At 51.7% G+C, this 22,887-nt stretch overlaps 1 protein-coding gene across 1 annotated transcript in view; it reads right to left on the bottom strand.

Moving 5' to 3' along the window:
* Positions 1-17,778, bottom strand: part of MN1 (MN1 proto-oncogene, transcriptional regulator) — a 67,461-nt gene extending 49,683 nt beyond the window's left edge. The window contains exons 1-2 of the mRNA XM_029049214.2: positions 16,486-17,778; positions 13,620-16,425 (exon numbers count right to left, since the gene is read on the bottom strand). Of these exons, the coding sequence (XP_028905047.1) occupies positions 13,620-16,425; positions 16,486-17,508 (3,829 nt within the window). The 5' untranslated portion in view covers positions 17,509-17,778. The remainder of the gene's footprint in view (positions 1-13,619; positions 16,426-16,485) is intronic.
* Between the last annotated feature and the right edge of the window lie 5,109 nt (positions 17,779-22,887).

Here is a 22,887-nt window from a genome sequence, read left to right as displayed (position 1 = left end):
GATGAAGAAATCACCTAACATTGATTTACCTTTGGGAGTCAGAACTTTAGTAACAGTCTATGAGCGAATGACTGTAATTTCTGTATGTCCTCAGCTCTTAGAATGGAAGCTCTAGTCAATTGATGGCATTTCCTGAGCACTTATTATAGTCTAAGAAACTCTTGGGCTTCTGTTGTACTTTCCCAAGAGTTTGGAACAGCGTATTGCACCAAGTGAGCATTCAATAAATACCACTACTATTGCTGCTTCCCTACTTCCACTATTATTACTACTATCACTAACTGCTACCGAACAGAAGCATTTCATTTGGGGTGAGGGTGGGGAGGGGGAATAGTTGCAAACCAGGCTGAGAATCCAAAAAGAACAAATAAACAGCTGGAATTTAATATATACTTCCTCTATTTTCTCAAAATACGAAGTGTCTCATAAAACCACATCCTGCAGAAGAAAAGGGGAAAAAAAATCTAATTTTGTGAATACCCAAAACACCTCCCCACTCTAGGTTAAACATGGATGATTTCCACCAATTTTATGAAATATTCACTTGAAATACTTGGCTCAACAATATTCAACAAGTGTGTGTGGCAGAGGGAGGAGCTGCTAAAAACTGGGACACCACTTTTGAAGGAATAAACACAGATCAATTTTCCCCTTAAAGTTTAAAATGAAACACTTCTATTTGGGAAAGGAATTTCATTAGGGTAAAAATATAATATAAAAATACCCATTTGGAAAGAATGTGCTATTAATTCTTAGCACTCTATGCAGAGGGGAAAATTGCATTTTTATCTAAATGGTTTTTCTGCATAAGCCATTTACAATATTCTTTCACAGCTCAGTAATAGGTACTGCTCATATTAGTATTTGGGCCAGACCGATGTTGAAGGTCAGAGCTGGCTTCACACACATTTAATAAATAACCTCTTAAAATCAACTCCAACAGGGGCCTTGCAGAAAGGGCAGAACATTTTCCCCCTCCCTACCTTTTTTTTTTTTGGAAGAAATAAAAAACAGCAAGAAAGCTGAAGGGGAGGAGATAGAAGGTTTGATTCCAACAAATTTTTCCAACCCAGGAAACAGATACCATTTCTTTTTGATTGCAATTGGAGGTCTAACTAGTTCAAAGTCCACCATGGAGGGTTATGACCAATCTTGACAACTGTGCTTGGTGATTTTTCCAGTTTGGGTGGGTATAGGAATCAACCATTTCCCCTCGTGCACCAAGTCAAGGAAAGAATGAAAACCAGGATATGAAAACAAACTATTTTTAACCGGTAAAACAAACAAGCCAACTTGTAATATTGCTAGTTTCCCATTCAAAGTATTTTCTCTCCATTTGAAAGTGAACATAATCCAAACAACAGTTCTAAACAGACGACGCAGAGTTTGGGTGTTGTGGCCTGTACCCATCCATAACAAGCTGCAGAAATATGCTCCATGGAGAAGTGAAAACAGACCTGGGAGTGAAGCATACTTTAATTAGATTTTGCCAACCCAGTGCTTTGCTGGATAACAGTTGCAGATTTGAACATAAAGCCAACCCCCAAAACGAGTTGACTCAAAATCTGTGATAACTTTCAGTGTTTTTCAAAAAGAAAACAAAGTTCTCAATAACCAAAAAAAAAGCTTGCTTCAAATAAAACACTTCCCTTCTGTTCATTCTCAATTAATATCAAACATCAATCAGCTAACTGAATTTATTAGATACAAAGTCCAATTATAAGAACAAAGAACACCATGACAACAACATCATTGTTGAAGTCAACCTAGCATTCTTTTTGAGTTCCTCTCCCAAAAGATTGCTTCTTCAAAATCTGAAGTCCAGAAATGTTATGGTTATAAATGATACAGGGAACAGGTGGTCATTCTCCCACCAATCTCCATCACTCAAACACATACACACACACACACAAACACACACACTTTTCACCGATAGATTTATTGACCTGGCTGGCAATGTAGTAATTGCAGGAAACTACTTCCGTTTTAAGGGCTTAGATAAAGACCCTTCCAAATTTAAGGCCAAGCACATACCTTCTATTATGTCTAATAGGCCCACATAAAAATGTAATTGTATCACCATTTCTCCAACTGCGTGTTTTTCCAGTTCTCGAAGTTCATTTCTGTCTGACTCAAAGCTGGTAGATTCTCAAACCAGACTTGGTGAGAGGAAATGTGTGGGGAGAGGGGTCTCTCGATAAATAGTTTTAAAGAAATTAACCAAATAGACTGAAGGAAAGAATTTATCCACGCACATGCTATCATAGGTGTTGAGTGTCTATTTTGTGTCAAGCACTGTCCTGAGCATGGGGGAGAGAACAGTGAAACAAAAGCAAGCAACATGGTCCCTGCCCTCCAGGAGTTTACAATCTCCAAACACTCAATCAGTTCACATTATTTGGACATGAACTGCGTTAAGATCACTGTACTAAGCACTTGAATAGAACTGGCAGAAATAATCTCTGTCCACAAAGAACTTAAAATCTCCCTTCCTGTCTACCTCCCAAAAAGGGAAATTTTTAATGACTCGGAGTCAGAAATCGCTCAGAGACATGAGGATGATCTGAGTTGAAAAAGCTCAGATCTTGAATCACAACCGTATTCTTCAGTTCATTCGGAATGTAACCCGAACCCTTGTTAGTAAAAAGGAGAGGCTATATTTTTCACCACAAGTGACATGTATGAATTTAATTTCTTCTGACTTTTAAGTGAAACAATGGATTTCTTAGAAAGCCAAAACACCCTCCTGCTTTTGCAAGTCAAAAAGGCATATGTGCCACAATTCCAAAAAGTGTATTTGTTTCAATTTTCTAACTTCCTAGATAACCCTTTCCTTAGACTTTGGCATTCCCAAGCATACAATTGGACGTGTAGCTTTTTGTAGGCAGCTATGTGAGAATGAAAACTAGATGCTCTGAAACTTTCTTTTGTCCCAGAATAAGAAAATACAGAGGCATTTACATTAATTTGCAGCCTTTGTGAGCACTGGGGCCCGTCTTAACCGGAAAGGCACTTTAAGTGTCCAACTTTCTCTTTCCTTCTCTATAAGCTAAATTCAAGATGAGAGATGAAAGGAGAATTTGGGTTCCTCTCATTTGGAAAGCAGAGAGAAGGGACCTGCATAACTTTAACAACAACGACGACAACAACCACAAAAAAATACCCCAGTATTGGGATTTTAAAGAAAATAATACTTCTGGTGGAAACAGATCTAGCAAGCCTGCAAACAAACCTACTTCTCTTGCAACAAACCGGGAAACCTGTCTATTGTTATACAGAAGAAATCCTGGTGTTTTGGTAATCTGTTGCCTTTTTTATTTTCATTCTGAAATTTTTCAGAATCGCATGCTGGGGGAGAACTAAAACAAAACCTTTTCTCCCATCACCTTCAAAATTATATAGTTTAAGAATTATGGAATTCCTCCTGTTTTAAAACCCAATCTGGTTCAAACCCTCTCCTTCCCCAAATAAGTCAATTTATCGAATTTATCAAGCGCTTACAGTGTGCAGAGCACTATACTGTTTGGGAGAGCACAATATCCGGGAGTTCCCTGCTGTTCAAAAGTCCTTTGTAACTTCAAAAAAGATAACAGAAAAAAAAGGAACATCAGCAACTAAAAAAGATCAATTTATCACTCTCTTAGTTCTCTTTACCTAGCCTGGAAGGGGGAGGGTTCCCCATTACTGCAATTTGTGGGTTACCCTTAGGAAAGAAAAAAATAAGACCTATCTTCCAGGCTTGAGTTACCTCATGACCAAGTTCTTCCAACTTATTTCAGTTTCCCTCCTGTTTTTCCATCTAAAAAAGCACTGTAGGAGGAAAATGTTTTCTCCCCAAGTCCCAGGCAATGTCAGTTTATCACTGTCAGTGAAACCTCAGTAAACTCTCTTGTAGGTAAACAGAGCCTGCAAAATCCCTCCCCACGAAAAAAAACACCTCTATTATACCCTCCCAACTCATACTACAGTGCACACAGTAGGTGCTCAATACATATGACTGGCAGAAAATAATGCAAGGCAACGAGAAATAATAGGCCGAGTGAAAAGGTTACACAGAGCGAGACTCTGCATGCATCATTTTTCTCCCCCTCAGTGTTTGGGGTCTTGATTGCGCTTTGGGTAATTAAATCAGACTCTAAAACGGCTGGCCTGGGGGGGTTCCATTTGCAAGTGGGCGTGCTACTAGCTATTCATGGGTGGCAGAGCCAATGGCCGTTTTCTGTCTTCCACATGGCTCTCCTGCTATCAAAGCTCGAGGAGTCCCCTGTGCTGAAATAACAATTGATTGTACACACATCAAATCATGTGGTCATTTGGTCATGTGCCAATTGTTTCTTCAGGCCACAAAATGCCATTTCTGTGCCTCTGAAGCACAATTTGAACCCGGGCCTCTGTAGATAGAATATGGCCAAAAATTACTAGAATTCACTGTTTTGCAGCCCTGAACTGAGAGAGCCGAGTATTGTGGTGTTTATTTATCCAAGGAAAATAGCCCTTACCAACCGGTTGAAAGCATCTGCCCTCAAAATATATATCTCATCTCTTTCCCAGATAGAGTGTGCAGTTTTCTTTCAGTGTGTAAATTTCTCTCTGATTTCCATCTTTCTCTTCTCACTCATCCGAACATTCCTCTCCTTTAAAAGGCAGGGAGCTAATAAAGTCTGCCATAAAGAGGAAAGAATGATAAACACACCCAAAAATTCAGGATTCGGTTTTCAACAGCTCAACTATAATCATCCCAAATATCCACTAGTGAGCACAAATGAATAAATAAATAATACCTGATCCACCCATGCCTCCCCCCACACTGCCCCCCCAACACACACACACACACACACACACACACACACACACAAAAAAAAAAAAAAGCACCTCTTCCTCTATCCTCTCACCCTGGGGAAATGGAAGTGAAAGACAGAAGGTTAAACCCAAACATGATTCTTGAAATTTTAATTGTATCTCTATTGCCTCCATTTTTACCAAGAGCTATCTGCTGTTCAGGACAATTTTGGCATTACTCAATTATCACCTCCTTGTTGCTCCCAATATTCATGAAATATTGGGGTTCTAAAAGTTAAGCCCATCTGAAAATACCATTCCAAAATCGAGACGTGACACAATGCCTCTTCGCCACCACAGGGTTGACACGCGGGAGTTGAGCGTGGGAAGGCAAAAGGACTCCAAACTCATTTCATAGCCCTCACCTTCCGAAATGCTCCCAACGCTCTATGAAAAGAGGAAAATAACAAAATTCCCAAGGTTTGTTCCTGAGCAAAGCCACCTAACACAAACAACCTCAATAGAGCAAGAGCAGTTCTATCCTGGGATCTTCGGACTGAATACTGTTTTGAAGGCTTACCTTCCACAAAATGTACCTTAATTTGATAGCTAACATTTTCATATTGAGAGATGGTTACAAATTATCAGCATTTCGATAATCATAAAAGCTTCAAAATTTAGGACACCCTAGCTATTAAATCTTGTGGAAGAGAATGGCATATGTTTAAGGAGGAGGCCGCCCCAGAGGTTAAAATGAATTTTCCAAATTATCTTAGCATGCAGCTAAGTGGTCCCAGTTGTTTGTCAAGACAGGACAAAGGCAGTCTATTCTCGACTTGACTGCTGAGGACCCTATCCCTGACACATCCTTAGCAAGAAAATGGTTTAAAATGAGATTATGAGTAGATAGTATTGGGGTGATCTAAATTTATTCAAAAGGTAAAACTTGGAGAGGGTCCCTGTGCAATACAGGGAGGCGGGGCCCTAGCAAAAAGATCTCACTGTAGAGTTTAACCAGCTTTTGCGAATTAGTCGAATGCCCTTTTGGTTTTTAACAGGAGAAAACCAAATCTGTCTCTATTAAAAAGACTGGCATCATTTCAGGTAAGAAGAAATATTTCCAAACAGATGCCAGAAGGATCCTTCAAACACAGATCAGAGAACTAGGTATTTCACTGAGCTGCAGCATTATAACGGAGGACAGCATGAAAAGGCATAAAGGCGTGAAGGCATGAAGGCCCACAATTGATTAGATCGGCTAAGAGGAAAACCTCTGTGAGCTTTGTCATTTGAAAGCAAAAGGGTTTTCTGTGGATTCTTTTTTTTTTTTTTGGCAATGCAATACTCTCTCAGACATTCCCTCCAAAGTAAAGAGAAAGTCAGTTTGTTAAAATTAATAGAGTAGACACCACCGCCACCACCCCGACCCCCCCGCGCTCCTCAATGTTAAATTTGCTGCCTTGAATTTGGGTCAGAATTATCTTCAATACAGAAACTAAATCTGCAACTCCAATACACTTCCCCGTTAGAAAATTCTCCTTCCATGGCATTTCAACAATGGGAACAGAAAAAGGATTCTTGATATTTTATTATTGATGTGGCACTATGCAGCGAGTGACTTCCAATGACGGTGAGCTAAGTCCCCAAGCTGTGTGACTCTCTGCCAACGTTTATTGTCACGACCTCTTTTACGCTGAGCACAAATTCAAGGTGGAGAGAAATGTTTTGCAGCTAAATGTCCTCTCTGATTGAGGTTGGGAGTTGGAATTAACGAGGGGTTGGAAAGAAGGGATCAACCTGGATTTTAAGACTTGGAGACGTGATGCCATTTTTCTTCCTGGCTATTTCTGGGCGCTATGCAGTGATCAGATTTGGCTTTGATTATCCCAAAGCTAAAAACCATAGGATTAAAATATAGTACACTAAAACAAAGAGGTTTGATCCGACCTATCATAATTACATCCTAAATGAAGATAGCGATCCAATGTCTCTCTGAAGTAAATGGAAAAAAAACCAAACAAAAAATAGAGCTACAGTGGGAAGAATGGAGTTTAATCTGTGGCACCAAGTAAATTGTCTCTATTAAACAGATACTAAATTCTTTCTAAAGCTATCTTCCCACCAGAATATTGCCAATTGATGGATTGATGACTCCCAAGTTGTAGAAGAAACCGGTTACAGATCAATATTGTAGGAGGATCATAGACACTATGTAAATGACGTTCATTCCAGTCTAAGAGGACCAACTACTGCTACAAAGAGGAGGGAAGAGCCAGCTGCCTTGGAAATGCCTTGTTCTTCTGATTATTTTTAATGGCATTTGGAATCAAGTAGCATTTCTGCTCAAGGAACTTCAGACAGAGTTTGTGTCAGTCGGAAATTAGATTGTGAATTCAACTGTCAGGGACCCGGATCCTAAGCAATACCTGTGACAATAAATATCAAATGACGGCAGAAACATATTTTTGTAGACAAGGAGCATCCTCTCTTTGGAAAACTAAACCCAATCCTAATTACAGAGAACTAATATCCAGGTTTAAACCAAATTAATGTGAACATCACAGATACGTATGAATCGAGCAGGGAGGGTCAGGATCCATAGATCTCCTGGTGAAACAGAATGGGCATCGGAAAATACTGTTAACTGTATCAAAATCACCACTGCTCCGAACACAGCAGAGGCTTCATCATTATAATCCTTTAAAAATCTGCTAATTTTTAGTTCTCCCATTCAACTACTGACAGAACCTGCAGACTAGAAGCATTTATAGCCATGGCTTCCAGAATATAACTAAGGTCTAGATGGCTTTTCTTAAAAGAAATAGTTTAAACAAGCAGATTATTTGTCAGACACTGATATTTTACTAGCAGAAAATGGAACAGGAGCTACTCTTGCCTTCTCTCTCAAGACATTTTGGATCAGATCTGTCCTTTAGCCCAATGCCTAACTAAATTCACTGAGTAGTTTATTTTACTATGGTCATCTGAAAAGCCTGGGAGGAATCGGGCTGTTCAAAAATGTGTTCAAACATTTCCCCCCAATACCTCTTTCCTCACCCTCGACAGCCTTCCTTTGAAACGATCATTATCGGGGCTTCAAGATCACAATCCCTCACCCCCAAATCTGCCCATCTCAAGCTACACCAGAAAGAGAATTTACTGTAAAACAGATGCCTTCGAGAATCAAAATGTGACAAACCCCAAGGAAAGAAGTTGTCAATTCCTGCTTCTTGGTTCAGAAAACTTGAATGGAAGGTTAACCCAAGACTGAGAAGAGAAAAAGGAAATTAAAACAGAGTTGAGGGCTTTCAAAAGAAGTGAGCGAATCTCACGCAACCTCCGTAGTTAATACTTCGATTTTTATGATGCCACAGACTCCAGAGACTCCACCTCCTTTGAGAGCCTACCTGCCCAATTACCACCCTCTGACTTTTGGAAGACAGAGATGTAACTATTTCACTTTAAAAAAACTAAGAATAGCGAAGCAAATATTTAAGAGAGGCATGCACTCCCCTAAATGAAGAAACCCAGCTGAGAGCTAGTCAGAGTAACCGATAGAAGGTTGATGTAATTCAAATAGAGCCAGAGAGGAAAGGCGAAATCAAGCTGAATTTTCGCAGATCCACAGAGTTGTTAAAAAGACCATGCTGAACGCCGCTAAACACAGAATGAGGCCTTCACTCTAATCAATGGTGGGTGAATCCCCCTTCTCATAAATCACTGTGCTCACCCAGGTCATTTATTAAAGATGTACACTTCATATCAGCGGTGTTTATCTTACAACTTTTTGGCAAGGGCAACTGCAGTTTCAGGACTATTAAAATTGTTGGTGGAAGTTTAAAATACCTCTGTCAGGCAAAAAGAATTGTATCAGCAATGACGGAATTTCATTGCTAGGGAGAGAAATTAGTTTAGCTAAGACTCACGCCTTCCAAGAGACCTCAGTAAAATAGACGAGCATTTCAATAACCTACTGCTTTCCATACTTTTTAAATGCCAGAAAGATATTCACAAGAAATTGCCTTTGAACTTATGTATACTATTAAAGGTTAGTCCCCAGTTCAACTCTCCACCTCCCCCGAAAATAAAATGAAAAGCACCAGCTATGTAAAACAGAAACAACCACAGAACCCAGGAGGTGAGACAAGAGAAGCATCCACATTGTTAATGTGCCTCTGCCCTTTATTAATATTTACTGGAAATGTGTAATTTCAGATGTGAGCTAGGATGGGGACTTTGGTTAGTTAGCTTGTCTAAAAGACAGGTTTATTACTGCAATTAAATATTAAACAAGCACTAAATATCAGTAGTTAAATGCCCTAGACTTGTAAATGAAAATACACCGAGGGTGAACATAAGATGCCAAGAAGACTACCATATCTGTTTACATTTTCCCAGCTAAAACACCTGCAAAGAATTGGGTTACATATTCCTGCAGGGAAAGTACCTTAGGAATCGCATCTTTATGGACCTGAGAAGTTTCAATGAGAAAACAAGGATTTGAAACCCTGGGGTCTTCCCAAAAATAATCGTGGTTCACCAGGAGTTTCAGTAAATGTGAAATTTTTGTTTTTTTTGCCTGCCCAAAGGGAAAGAAAAACTTTCCCCATTAATTTCCGACCTTATCAGCACTGATCATTTGACCTGCTCATTCTTTCTCAGTGAGGCCGAGTCTGGGCTCACAAAGTGAGCAGGAGAGCTGAGTCCATTTACTAGAAATGAGTCCATTTTTTATTTTTTTTTGAAAAATTCAAGCAAAAAATTGTTCGAGTTTTTGCCTCAAGTAACTGGACACTGCATGTGAAAGCATGTTTTTACTCTAAAGTGTTTGGATTTCCCACCATGTTCCATTTCGCAATGCTAGTGGGGACTCGGACAGAATGACAAAATGATGTACCAAGTTCCCTGTGTCGTGATGCTCCTATAGGGGTTTATTTTTAAATCCTGTCTGATTTTTTTTTTTTTTTCTGACTGGGCCTTCAAAGAAAGCCTGAAATTCCAACAAGTTTCTTCTGAACCATTTTAAACTGCACTTCCTAAAAGACATGTATGTTTAGACATATAAGGCGAATAAGGAAAACACTTTCCACTGAAATGTTTAAAATATGGTGTCTGGGACTTCTTTAGCATTTTCTGCACTAGTTATTACTGGAGTTGGAGAAAAGCAGGAATTGGAATGAAACTAAACTTAATAAAATATTAAACTTTCAAATCAGCAGAAGTTTTAAAACGACCTACACCCATCGCAAGAGGTGAAAACTAACCCATTTTGTAATCTTCACTTTGCTCTCACGAATTAATTATCCATCCACAGTATCCCTGCCATTAAGTCCAGAAAATCCTCCCCAGGATCGAACCACCGAGACATTGATTGAAAAATAATTTCGTAATGGAAACCTTTGAGGCTCTCTAGTCTCCTAAAGCCTTCCGACCCCTTCGTGAAAGCAAGCGCACCAGCATAAATGTGATTTTTAATCTTAGGCATTTATATTTTTTATTTGCCTCTTCTAAAAATTAGAAGTCCTTGATTGCGTTGGAAATTTAAAGGCTTTTGGAATGGACTCCACCATCGTTAAATACATTTTCTTCAATGAATCACAACTGGAAACTGCAGCTTAGCAAGGCTTTGGGATGAAAATCTCAATCCTGAGGGATGCGGATTTTTAGACTTTCAAGACGCGGCACTTCCGGCAAACTTCACACTGTATGTATCTATCCCAGGAAAGGCAAAAGCCCATAGGGGAATCTGATCACGTCCCAGTCATTTTATGCCGTGTGCAGTACAGAAGAGTTATTTTTATCTTTCTAGTCTTGTTATGGATCATTTTGTTAAACACAGCCCAGCGTTTTGTCTCTGTAGCTAAAATTTCAGACACAATGTTAATATTTAATACGTTTACTACATAAGTATTTTACCACATGACAAAATAAAGCATCTAGGCGAAAATGTCCATTTCTTTAAAGCATCAAGTCCTCTCTTAGCTCGTCTGAGGAAGTAATTTTGGACATCATAATACATCTTTGTTGGACAACTGCTTATTGTTTCAAGCTCAAGCTTTATTGGTGGGGGGGGGGCATTTATATGGATCTTAAAAAAAAATCAAACCCTGGTCTTGTGGAAACCTATCACTACTTATCACAGTCATATGCACTCGTATGCATACATCCACACTCCTCGCATCAATTATTCAAATTTCTGCAATAATTGCAGTTAGGACTAGAGGTTCTCAGGCTAATATGAAGTTTAATCATTTTTCTGGACTACTATCGAGGAAAAATACATTTGATCGGGACACTACCCATGGCTTTCAGGAGCAATTAAAATGAACACTGGACTGATACTGACCTAAATTTTGGTCTTTATCTGGGGAACTGTTCGGCTCTGCTCCTTCCCACATAGAAGAGGGGAAAACAAAGAAAGTCAAGTGGGTGCCCCCCTGCCTAATTCCCACTGACTAGAGCGACAGCTCTCCCCCCACAGCACTACCCTACAGCTAATGCTTATGGAAAGACACCAGGAACCTCATTTTCCTTTCAAGGAAAACCAGCCCAAAGATGACTGGCTTCTCCTTCCAAGAGTATTTATGATAATCAGGCTGTGACAGTAAAGAGCCTTTTCATCTGCTCGGGAACTAGGCCGTTCGGCTTGCTAAAATCAAAACGAAATGGATTTGATCCTTCAAAAAAATCACCAAAAGGATTAGTCCATCTGGTACCTCTGCATTTACCTCACAAACGACATAAAAAGGAAAACTTTCTCCAACATATGTCCTATTGATTTGTCTTTCGTCTCCCGATCAGTTGAATTCTTTAAAACTTATTCCTTTGCCTTTCCAATTCCCTCTCACACCAGATTTGACCAATCTGCCTTTATTTTTGGGTAAGGGAAGAGGAAGAAAAGTGTGTGTGTGTGTGTGTGTGTGTGTGTGAGTGTGTGTGTGTGTTTGGGGGGTAGGGGGGAGGGAGGAGGAGGGGGAGGGAGGTGCCTGCCAAGGTAGAAGTGACAGGAGCTGTGTGATTTGTGCTAACTAGCTATTGATCCAGTCCGATCGGGATGTTGTGTACAAGAAACAATAAAAGAGAAGGATCCAGGAAGGATGCTGAGTGCAACTCCATTTACAAATGGAAGAGAGAGAGAAAGAGAGAGAGAGAAAAAAGGGCCCCCAAACAAACCAATTTATGTCCTTGCCTGGGTGAAGCATGGAGAATGCTGATGGGCTTTCTAGTGTCTGCTGTGCATGCTAAACATTGTGGCTTCAAATGAGGGCGTCCCGAGTTGGGCATTAAACAGGAACAAAGAGGCAAACAGCAGGGGCCCCGCATTCACGCTTCAGAAAACCAAAACTGGAAAGCTATCCAAAACTGACACTAGGAAATCACCGGAGTTCTCCTTTAACCACCCAAACTCTCTTTTCGTTTTCACAAACCAGCCCTTACCTAAAATCCTGAGTCAATAGGGAAAGTGCTTAGCCAAAGAAGCTGAAGGAGGCGGCTATTGGAAGGGGAGGTGGGAGGCGGTGCAGAAACCGGGAAAAGCATAAAAGAAAAAAAAAGGGGGGGTTAACCAGACTGCTGTTGGCGAAATGACAGTACACTGATAAGTGAAGGGAAGAGGCCTGATTGAAAAATACATTTTACGAAGGCAGTAGCTTTAGAAACGGACTCATTATAATAAACGGGTATCTACACTCGGTACAATCATCCTAGGGTTAAAAAAAAAAAAAGAATTTATCACGTTTTCCATTTAAAGGGTTTTTTTTTTCTTTTTTTGCCTCGACTTCCAGGTTTAGAATTGGGAGACACCTTTAGGGAAAACGAACGCTAGAATGAAACAACTGTCGCCAAAGCAAGCAAGGGTGTTTTTTTAAAAAAAGTATTTTTATCCTTATTATTTACAAATGCTGGTCCTTTGTGTCTCATTGCAATCTTCACACACACCCACTCACAGAGACACACACAGAGACGCACAGAACCTCCAACCCTGCAAAAGTTAGTGCGGCCGGATCCTGTTCTACAAGGCCTCAAAACGTCCCCGAACCCCCTCCAAGCGCGCGGCAGGTCAGTTTTCGGGGGCTTTCAGTGAAACCCGAAGGGTAACAAACAGCCATTCATTAGGAACAAATGGTCGAATTAGGCATCGCCCCCGAGTAATCGCGAGCCAAGCCAAGACCTCTGTCGGCGATGCGCATCCCTCCCTCCCTGGGCCGGCGCCGGGAGGCGCATCCCGGCCAGAAAGGCGACAATCGAGGGGGGCGACTGATGGGGACAGGGATGGGGGGGGGGGGGCGATCCGGTTTTGCCAGCAGCCCACCCCCCTCCCCAAGTGAGGCCCGGGAGGGGGACGAGGGAGGGGACCGGGTCAAGGGGGAGATGGGCTGACCCATCAACCCGGAGCGCCCCTCTTTTTTCCCCCTCGACCTTACCAAAGTTGCCGCTCTCCCGTGGGGGGGGGGGGGGGGGGAGGGTCCCGGCTGGTCCCTGGACCGGCTTCCTCCCCATCACCCCCACACTCACCGCCCCGTCTCCCCATTATGGGGGGGGGGGGGGCCGCCTGGGCTCCAAGGGGTCAGGAAGTGGGCCCGCCTCACTCGTGGAAGGCCCCGGCCCCAATTGACGGAGGCCTGGGATCACCTCGTGGGGCCAAATCTGAGGCCACCCGAGGGAGGAGCCGCCAACCACAGCATCCCCCTCCCCACACCAGACCCTCCCTCGTCTGCACGGTGGGCATGGCAAGGGGGGCAGGAGGAAGAGGAGGGCGAGGAAGGGGAAAGGGATCAGAGAGGCAACGCAGCCGGTCCGGGGAAGTGGGGTGGAGAGGGAGGGGACCCCCGGGACCCTACCTTCTTTGCTGGGGGTCTGGGGCTTGGACTTGTCCCACGGCGCCAGGGCTTTGTCGTCGTCCGGCCCGTCCATCAGGGCCTTGTCCGCGGGCAGGTACCAGGTGGAGCCGTGCTCGGCCATCAGGGAGTCGAGGTCGATGGTGCTCATGGCGCTCTTCACCGCCTCCGAGCAGCAGCCGTTCAGCTCGCTGTCCCCGTTCTGGCCGGCCGAGCAGTCCGCCGCCTTCTTGCCCCCTCCCCCGGGTCCGGGCCCGGGTCCCGAGCCGGTGCCCCCGGCCCCCCCGCCCTTCAGCCCCACGGGCTGGTCCTCCGAGATGCTGAACTGCTGCCTTTGCAGCTGGATCTGCGCCTGCAAGATCTCCAGCGGGTGGATCTCGTCCTGGGGGGGCGTCGAGCCGTTGCCGCCGCTCCCGCCCCCGCCCCCGCCCCCGCCGGGGGTCCGCACCTGCCCCTCCAAACCCGGGGTGCCCGGGTGTCCGTAGCTGTCCGGGGTGGAGGTAGACGCGGCGGCCAGCAGGCCGAGGCCCAGCGGCTTCGGTCCGTTGTGCAGTCCGTGGTCCCCGGGCCCTCCGGCCCCCCTGGGGATCTTGGGGGAGCCGGCCAGCGGGGGGCTGCGGCTGGACTTGGCCGGACCCGGGGCGTGGTCGGAGCTGGACGACACCTCGTCCTCGTTGCCGTAGGCGACCTCGTCGGGGAAGTCTCCCGCGCGGGGGGAGCTGCCGTCCGACTTGGCCGCGCTCTGGATGCCGCTGTCCAGCGAGGACATGAGGTCGGCCTGGTCGCCCAGGAGCAGGTCGCCGGCCTTGCCCCACGACGGGGAGGTCAGGGCCTTGTCGTGGGGGGTGGGGGCCCCGCGCGGCTCCGCGCCCCCCTGTTGTCCGGGGCTGACCCCGGGGCCGCCGCCGCCGCCGCCGCCCTCCACCGCCGGCCCCCCGCCGGTCCCGGTCCCGGGGGGGAACTTGTCGAAGAAAGTCCCCGGACTCACGTGGCCGCTGTCCCGTTTTCTCCGGCCGCGGCCTCGCCCCGCGCCGCCGGGCAGCGCCTTGCCGTCGGTGCCGGGACTGGTCTCCAGGGAGTAGGTGGGGGACAGGCCGGTCCCTTCCCCGGGACCGGCCGCCGTGGCGCTAGCCGGGCCGGGGGCTTTCCCCAGCCCCCCGGCCGGCCCCGGGCCGCCCCCGCCGGGGAAGTAATCGGACCCCCCGCCCGCCCCGGGCCCGCCCCCGCCGCCGGGCCCCTCGGCCTCCGCCTGGCTGAGTTTCCTCTTGCCCTCGGCCTGGCTCTTTTTGTTGAAGGTCACGTTGAGGTTGGGGGCGCCCAGGCTGGCGATCATGTTCTGGCAGGCGGTGGACAGGGCGGCCAGGCAGCTCTGGCCGAAGAGGTTGTCCTTGGAGCTGGGCTTGCTGAAGGAACCCAGGGACAGGGCTCCCAGCTTGCTGGCCGCCGCGGCGCGCTGGCTGGACGGGAAATCGGGCTGCGGGGGGTAGGCCCCGCCGCCCCCGCCGGACCCCGCGCCCCCCGCCCCCCCGGCCCCGGCCCCGGCCCCGCCCGGGGATGCGCTCAGCCCCGGGGTGCCGTGCGGGGTGGCCTGCCGGCTACCCGGGCCGAAGGGGAAGGCCGGCTGGCCGCCCAGGGCGGGCCCCGCGAAATCGGGCGGCGGGGGCGGCGGCCTGCGGTCGGAGGGGGCGCCGGGCATCCCCACCCCGCCCCCCGGGGACTGCAGCTGCGCCAGGCCGCCCCCGAACTGGGCGTGCAGCCCGGCGGGCGAGTGCAGGCCCGGCACGTGGCCCTCGCCCGCCAGCCGCAAGGGCTCCTGCAGGCCCAGGGTCGCCACCCCGGGCCCGCGGAACAGCATCCCGGAGCCGCCCCCGGGGGGCAGCCCCAGCTCGTGGGGACCCCCGTCGGCCGGCAGCGGGGGGCCCCCCAGCCTCCGCGGCAGGAGGTCCCCCGGCGGGGGCGGCCCGGGGAACCAGGCGCTCTCGGGCCCCAGGTGCGAGGCCTGCGCCTCGAAGCCGGCCAGACGCCCCCCGCCGGGCCCGGGCCCGGGGCCGGGCCCGTCCCGCTCGAAGGTGGGCTGCGGCAGGCCGGCCGGGGGACCTCCGTGCACCGGGCCCACGTCCCCCGGGTGGCCCAGCTGGGGCAGGGTCGGGGGTCGCAGGCGCTGTTGGGTCCGCGACGCCATCTGCTTCATCATCAGCGCTGCGTTCTGTCTCTGCTGCTGCTGATGCTGTTGATGCTGCTGCTGCTGCTGCTGCTGCTGATGCTGCTGTTGCTGCAGGGTCTGGGGGTCCTGGGCCGGGTGTTGGAGGGGCGGGCCGGGGGCGAAGCCCTCGGGCCCCGGCGGGGTGAAGTCGCCCGGCAGGCCGGGGTAGGCCGAAGGAGACAGGTGGCTGTCCAGCCCGGCCCCGCTCCAGGATGCGCACCGGTCCACGGCGGGGTTGGTGGCGAAGTCGAAGCGGGGCCTTTTGGCGACGCTCAGGTACGGGGCGTCGTAGTGCTGCAGTCTCTGGTTGGGCGGCTGCGGCGGGGGGTGCTGCAGGTTGAACACGGGGTCGCCGTAGGGGTGCATATTCCTGTTCTCCAGCCGGTGGATCGGATACTCGAACTGCGCGTGTTGATTCTGCAGGATGGGCCCGGGGTCCTGCTGCAAGCTGGGGTTGGGAGGGCCGGCGTCCGTGGGCTGCGGCCTGGGGATGGCCGGGGGGCAGGAGTTCTGCCTGGACAGTAAACCCGGGGGCGGCGGCGGCTGCTGTTGCTGCTGAGCCGCCTGCTGCTGCTGCTGCTGCTGCTGCTGCTGAGCCGCCTGCTGCTGCTGCTGCTGCTGCTGCTGAGCCGCCTGCTGCTGCTGCTGCTGCTGCTGCTGAGACGCCTGCTGCTGCATTAAAGGATGCCTGGCGTTCACTCCGGTTTCCATGCCCACGGACATCTTCCGACCAGCGCCAAACCTCTCAAAGAACACCCCGTGCTGCTGCTGCGGCGGCGGCGGCGGCGGCTGCTGCTGCTGATGGGCTTTGGCCATGCCCCCCATGGCCGGGGCTCTGGGCATGGAGTTGGGGCCGGGGAAAGCGCCCGCGGGCATCTGCCTGCCGGCCCCGTAGTGCGGCAGCTGGCCGTCGGCCTCGGAGGGAGAAAAGACGGGCAGGTCGAAGTGTCCCGCGGGGCCGTCGCCGGGATAATTGTATTCCAGGGAGTCGACGCCTCCTGGGTTGGAAATCCTCCTGGGCTCCAGGCTGTGCGGGTCCGAGGAGCCGGACGCGGGGAGGCCGTGGAAGGAGGCGGCCCGGTTGGGCGACTGGTCCAGGGGCAAGCAGGGGGCGGGCACGGCGTGTCCGGAGCCGCCGGAGCCGTGGTGCTGCTGCTGCTGCTGCTGCTGCGGCTGGAAGTCCGGGAGGTTCCCCGGCCTCTGCTGCCCGAACCCTTCGCCCCCCGGGTTCTCGGCCAGGGGCTCGTAGCCCTCGGCGAAGGCCGGCTGCCCGCCGCCGCCCCCGTAGCCCAGGAGCCGCCCCCCGTGGAGGCAGGAGGCGCCGGGGTCGGGCCCGCCGAAGCCGCCCCCGAAGTGGGGATGGTGGGGCCCCGGGTGTCCGTGGTGAGGCTGCTGGCCGCCGAAGAAGCCGGGCACCGGCTGCATGGCCCCGGCGTGGAGCTCCGCGTGGCCCCGCGACGGGTGATAGCCGTAGGGCTCCCCGTTCATGCCCATGTTCATGCCCAACATGGGGCCGTCGCCCAGGGCGCCCAGGGCCGCCGGGTCCACCGGCCCCGCGGGCCCCCCGGCGTGGAAAGCCGGAGCTTTGAAGTGGGCGTTCATGCTCAGGCCGGACTCGTGCAAGTTTCTCTCTCCCGGGCCGGCGGGCCTGCCGTGGATCGGGGGCTCAAACTGGTCCAGCCCAAACATCCTCGAGGGGGGCGGGGGGCGTCAGTGGGGCATGGCCTCCGGCTCCGCCGCCCCCGAGAGCCTCCCTCCGGGCGCCGACACCGGGGCGCCGCCGACACCGGGGCGCACGGCGAGGGCGCACGGCGGGCGCGCCGAGCGCACGGGCCAATGCTCCGCACCCAGCTCCGCCGGGACCCCGGGCCTGGACCAGGGGCGGCCCTCACATCTTGCCCCGCCCGGGGGCCTCGGCCGGGGGGGCGCAGAGCCTCATGCCCGGGGCGCTTCGCCCCCGGGGGACGGGGACCGGCGAGGGGGGCGCGCCCGGGCCGGGGGCAGGGCGGAGGGAGCCCCGGGCGGCGGGACGAAAAGTTAGGAGGGGGAAGGGGGCAGCGGGGAGGGGACCCCCTCCTCGAGTCCGAGTTGGGTCGGGGGGCGAGAGGGCGCGCCTACCGGGGCTACCCCTGAATGGGGCACCATTCAGAGCGGCGGCCGGCGCCGGAGGAAGGAGGCCGTCCTCCTCTCCCTCGCCGGGGTCCCTCGCCGGGGTCCTTCCCCGGGCTCTCCCGCCGTGGCCGCCTCCGGATCCGAGTGTCCGCCGGGGCGAGGCTCCGCCGCTCACGGGGTCCAGCCCCGAGTGGCCCCTCTCCAGGGGCCGGGCATGGTGGCCGCGGGAGCCCGGGTCCGCAGGGGGGGCGGGGGGCGGCGGCAGCCCCCTCCCGCCGGCTCCGACCTGCCCTCGCCCCTTCCTCCTTCCTGCCGTTCAGGTGCGGAGCGCCGGACGCAGGGCTTCGCGCCCTGGCGGGTGCGGGGGGCGCAGCGTCCGGGCGCCCAACGATCCGGGGGTCTCCACTTTCTCTGCCTTCCCGGCTGCGAGGCGCTCGGCTGCCTGGGTCCTTCTCCGGAGGGCGGGGAAGGGCTCTGGGGGGGAGAGGAGAGGGGGTGGGGGGGTGGGGGGTGGTCTTCGCTCCCCTCTCCCGGCTCTGGGGGAGGGAGGTGGGGGGGGGAGCTGGGCGTGGGGCGCTGCGAGGGTCTCCTCTCCCCTCTGTCCGGGTCTCTCCGTCTCTCGCCCAGCGCTGGAGGAGCAGCAACAAGTTTTGCATTTCAGCAATCAATTCCAGCCATTAGGTCTGCGCCAATCAGCGGGGCGCCAGCTGGGGGCCTGGGGAGGGGCCGCCTCTTAAGGTGGTCCGGTCCCGATGCTAGCTCGCCCGCCGGACCCTCTCCTCGCCCCCCGGACTCCCTCCTCGCCCCCCGCGGCCCCCTCGGGGGTCCGGGGCGCAGAGGGGGTGCCAAAGGGGCGCGGGTGGCATCGCCCGTTCTGCCCCGGGCTTTCTCTCTCCCTCCCCCCGCCCCTGGTCCGGGGCGAGCTGGCCGGGGAGTGGAGACAATGGGCAGCTGCGGGGGTCTTCGGAGTTGGAGGACCCCCACCCCAGCTCTCCAACTGTCCCCCGCACTCCAACTGTCCCCCTCTCCCGCCTGTCCGCGACGCACCTCGCCCTCCTCCGCCAACACGAAGGACCTGCCCCGGTGGACAGCCCCCGGCCTCCCTCCCCAAATTGGCCGGACCTGGGGGGACCGGACAGTGTCTTCTCCCTTTGGGTTACAGCGAATGCAGCAGCCGCAGAGGGACACCCCCCCCCCCAAAAAAAAACGAGCCCTAAAGTTTGGGCGCCTTGGATGCCCCCCACTCCCCACCTTGTCTCCTCCAAATCCCAGCTGAACAACTGTCCTCGTCTCCCGGGCCTTGGCTGGTCCAATCGTTTTGGGTCGCCTGGCGATCAGTAGCCGCCCTGGCCAGGTTTCGGGGTCGCTGGGCCGGACAAGACGTCTCCGCCCTCTCCTGCTGCAGCAGGAGGGCTGGTGGTTAGACAGGGACCGGCTGCGCAAACGGACCGGCAACACGACCTCGAGAGGGTCGCCGGGAGCGGGAGGGGAGCTCTTTCAGCGCTTGCCCCCTCCCCCCCCCCACACACCTTTTTTTTCTTTTTTTTTGCTGCGCGATCCGGGCTGGTTTTAGGGGCCGGAATGATCGAAGCGTCAAACCGAACTTCCTTAAGAGATCAATTAGTCTAAAGGGGCTAAGGAGTGGAATTCGGTTGTGATACGAAAATCAATAGGTGTAATTTAATATCTGCTCTGCTCTTTATGAAATATTTATCCCAATAATCTTAGTTAAAATGTTTAGGTCTTTTTGATCTCCACTGGGGCTGAAATCTATCATGCAATTAGAAGTTTGTGGGTGTGCGTGTGTGTGTGTGTGTGTGTGTGTAGCTGTGTCTTAAAGAAGGCGGGAGGGGGGCTAGAGGAGGGAAAAGGTTTCTTTGAAATCAAATAGCAACAAGGAGATCTTGCTAATGGGATAACATTCTTGAAAAACTCTCTTTTTGAAACGTCGACCATATCACTATTAAATCTAAATAAAATTAAGCATGGTGTATAAAATGTTTTTTTCTAAAGTATTTATCGCCCAAGTCTGTCTAGCGTTTGCTAAATTGCGCATGAAATCTGAAATGAAATAAACGTTATAATAAAATCAACCCCGGAGCCTATTTTATTTAAAAGGCTCAGATTAAACAGCCCAACCTCCGCGGCGCGTGTTAAAAGTCACCACGTCGTAGGATACAATTCATCGCTCCCCCGAGCTGATTAGAGCCCTCGGCTAGGCTTTGTGGAGCCCGAACGCTTGAGGAAAATCATCAAGATAAACTTTGCGGCTTTATTTGCGGACAGGTACTAGTGGGAGCGTAAACGGGAGGCCGCAGCACTTTCCCAAGAAAGCGCTCTTTTAAAAACCCGAAGGGTCTGAAATAAATGGCGTTAGGAGGCCTTCCAGGTGTTTGTGTCTCGGGGTTGTCAATAGATTTTTTTTTTTGAGGGGGAAATTAAAAATGAAAATTATCCCCACCCAAAATGAGATCTATAAATAAGCGGCCAGAAGAGGTATTTGTACAGGGCGGTGGAGTTTTAAAAGGATTTTTCTGCAGGATCAGGATGTTGGGCTGTGATTAAATATTGATTTTGTGTAATTAGTTTTCATGTGAACTATCCTCCTTGCTGATGGCTTGGAGATTTCAGAACTAGAAAAGAAATGGAATTGGACATGGAAATTATTACTTAGCAAAGTGACAGGGGGGAAATGGGGCAGGGATGGGGCTGGGGCGAAGACGCTGGGCCCCAAGATGTGCAGCTGGCGATGAAGAAAGCCACGGACAATGAGGCCCGGCGGGCAGAGGCACAAAGAGGTATAAAGGGCCTCGACTCTGGTCGCCCCCACCTCTTTCTCATCGCCCCCCACTCCGCCTTTCTAGGTCAAAGCCTCCCCCCACGCCCCTTCAGGTCCCTCGAGCAACCAGAACGGACCCCGCTAGCCCCCGGCCCGAAGCCCTCGGGAGGGGGTCCCAGGTCCTCACCCCAGGCCTTGGGAGGGAGGCCAGAAAGGAGGAGAAGGAAAGGACCAAAGAAGGGGTTGGAAGATGGGGTGCTGGGGAGAGGTATCGGCCCTGAACGTGGTGCCCCTGTGTGCCAGAAACTGGGTGTCTACGACGACCCTGGAGATGGGGTGGGGGGAGTCCATTAGGTTTGCGTCTACGTCTGCATCCCTGGAATGTGTGAGTGTATATCAACCGGCAGGCCCGGGGCGGCCTCTTCCAGGTGTGTCTATCGGGACTGACTCCCGGAGTCTCTAAGAAGGAAGGGAGGGAGAGAGGGAGGGTCTCTACCGAGTGACTGCCAGTGAGAAGAGCATGTGGCAGCCTGCCGGGTCTAAAAGGTATGTATGTGTACGTGTGTGTGGGTGGGTGGGTGGGTGTGTGAGAGGTTGGAGTCTGTTTTCCCAAAGCCTGGATCCCCTTTAAAATATCTTAGTCCCGTTTTAAAGAATTGAGTCTTCCAGGGTTCTGCCACAGATAAATCCCAGGGTGTGTTTGTGGGGGAGAGGTTGGTCTGTGCAACTGTCTTTCTAAGGTAGGGTGTGTGCGTGTGTATATGTGTGCGTGTGTGTGTCTTTTGACGGGGAAGCATCCACAAGCGTCCGTCCTAAGGAGTGTGTATCTATCTTCTCCAATGCGGTATGGCTTCGTTTACAAAGTGTTGCTGTGAGCATGGCATAAGCGGGCGTGTGGGTGACTAACCCGGCTGCAAGTCCAAGGTCTGGATTTCCATCAGGATGGTGTACATGTCCACATCTGAAAACCATGGGGTGGGGGGTGGGGGGGGTGTTCGTAGGACTGGGGTCTCCATGGGACTGTAATTGGGCCTAAGGCTTTTCTGTAAGGCGGGTGTGTAGGGATCTCCTTTACTTGGCCTCTCAAGGAGCATGTGTCGTGTGTGTGTGTGTGTGTGTGTGTGTGTATGTGTGTGTTGGTATACTTCTGTAAGGGATGTGATGTGGGGTGTGTGTATTTGTGTGCCCCAGTGTGTCTCAGTAAGGGATGTGTAAGAAGAATTGGGGGGGGGGGGGGTCTGGATGTGTAAGAAGAATGGGTGGGTGGGTGTGTGTGTTTGAATCCGTATGTCTCTGTATCAGATGTGTGTATATGTGTCACTGCATGTCTCTGCAAGGGATGAATGTGTGTGTCCCTGTAAGAGGGGTGGAGGGGGGGCCCGTGTGTGTGTCAATCCGTGTTGGTTTCCCGGTGTGTCCCTGTAAGAGGATGGGGGTGAGGGTGGGAGGGGGTGGAGAAGGCGGCGTGTGTGTGTGTGTGTCCCGGGGTGTCCCTGTAAGGGGACGGGATGGGGAGAGCAGTGTGTGTGTGTGTGTCCCTGTAAGAGGTGTGAGTCGGTGCGGGTTGCGGGGTGCAGGGAGCGGGGTTTGCCCTGCGCGCCCGCAGAAGCGGCGGCCGAGTCTTCGGAACAGACACACTGCCCCCTGGTGCCCAAACAGCCGCACGCCGCCCCCGACTGCCCAGCTCGGGACCGGCCCAGCTCAGCTCGGACCAGCTCAGCCCGGACCAGCCCGGACCGAACCGGGCCCAGCCGGACCCAACCGGGCCGGGCGGGCAGGAGGGAACAGGAAAGGTAAGGGGAGAGCCCGGGCCCCGGCCAGACGGCCCGGACACGGCTCAGACGGGCCCTCTCTCCCCGCCACTACGCTCCTGGTGTCCGGCCCAATTAGGGAATCCTCCCCAACCTGTCCCCAGGACCCTGGATGGGGATGGGGGAGGACAGGGAGGAGGCCCCCACGCCCAAAGCCCTGCCGCCGACTCAGGAGAGGAGCAGAACCGACCGACCGACCACCTGGGACACCGACACCGAAGGCAAAGCTGCCCATCACACTGACTCCAAACCCCCTCACCCGGTCCTCATCATCCCCATCATCATCACCATCGGGGCTCTCTTGCTCCACACGATTTCCCCGATTCCCCTTCCCTGGCTATCCCCACTGGCAAAGTTATCATTGGC

Source organism: Ornithorhynchus anatinus, chromosome 21, assembly GCF_004115215.2.
Source record: "Ornithorhynchus anatinus isolate Pmale09 chromosome 21, mOrnAna1.pri.v4, whole genome shotgun sequence".
NCBI classification, from domain to species: domain Eukaryota; kingdom Metazoa; phylum Chordata; class Mammalia; order Monotremata; family Ornithorhynchidae; genus Ornithorhynchus; species Ornithorhynchus anatinus.
This window is presented reverse-complemented; position numbering and strand designations above follow the sequence as displayed.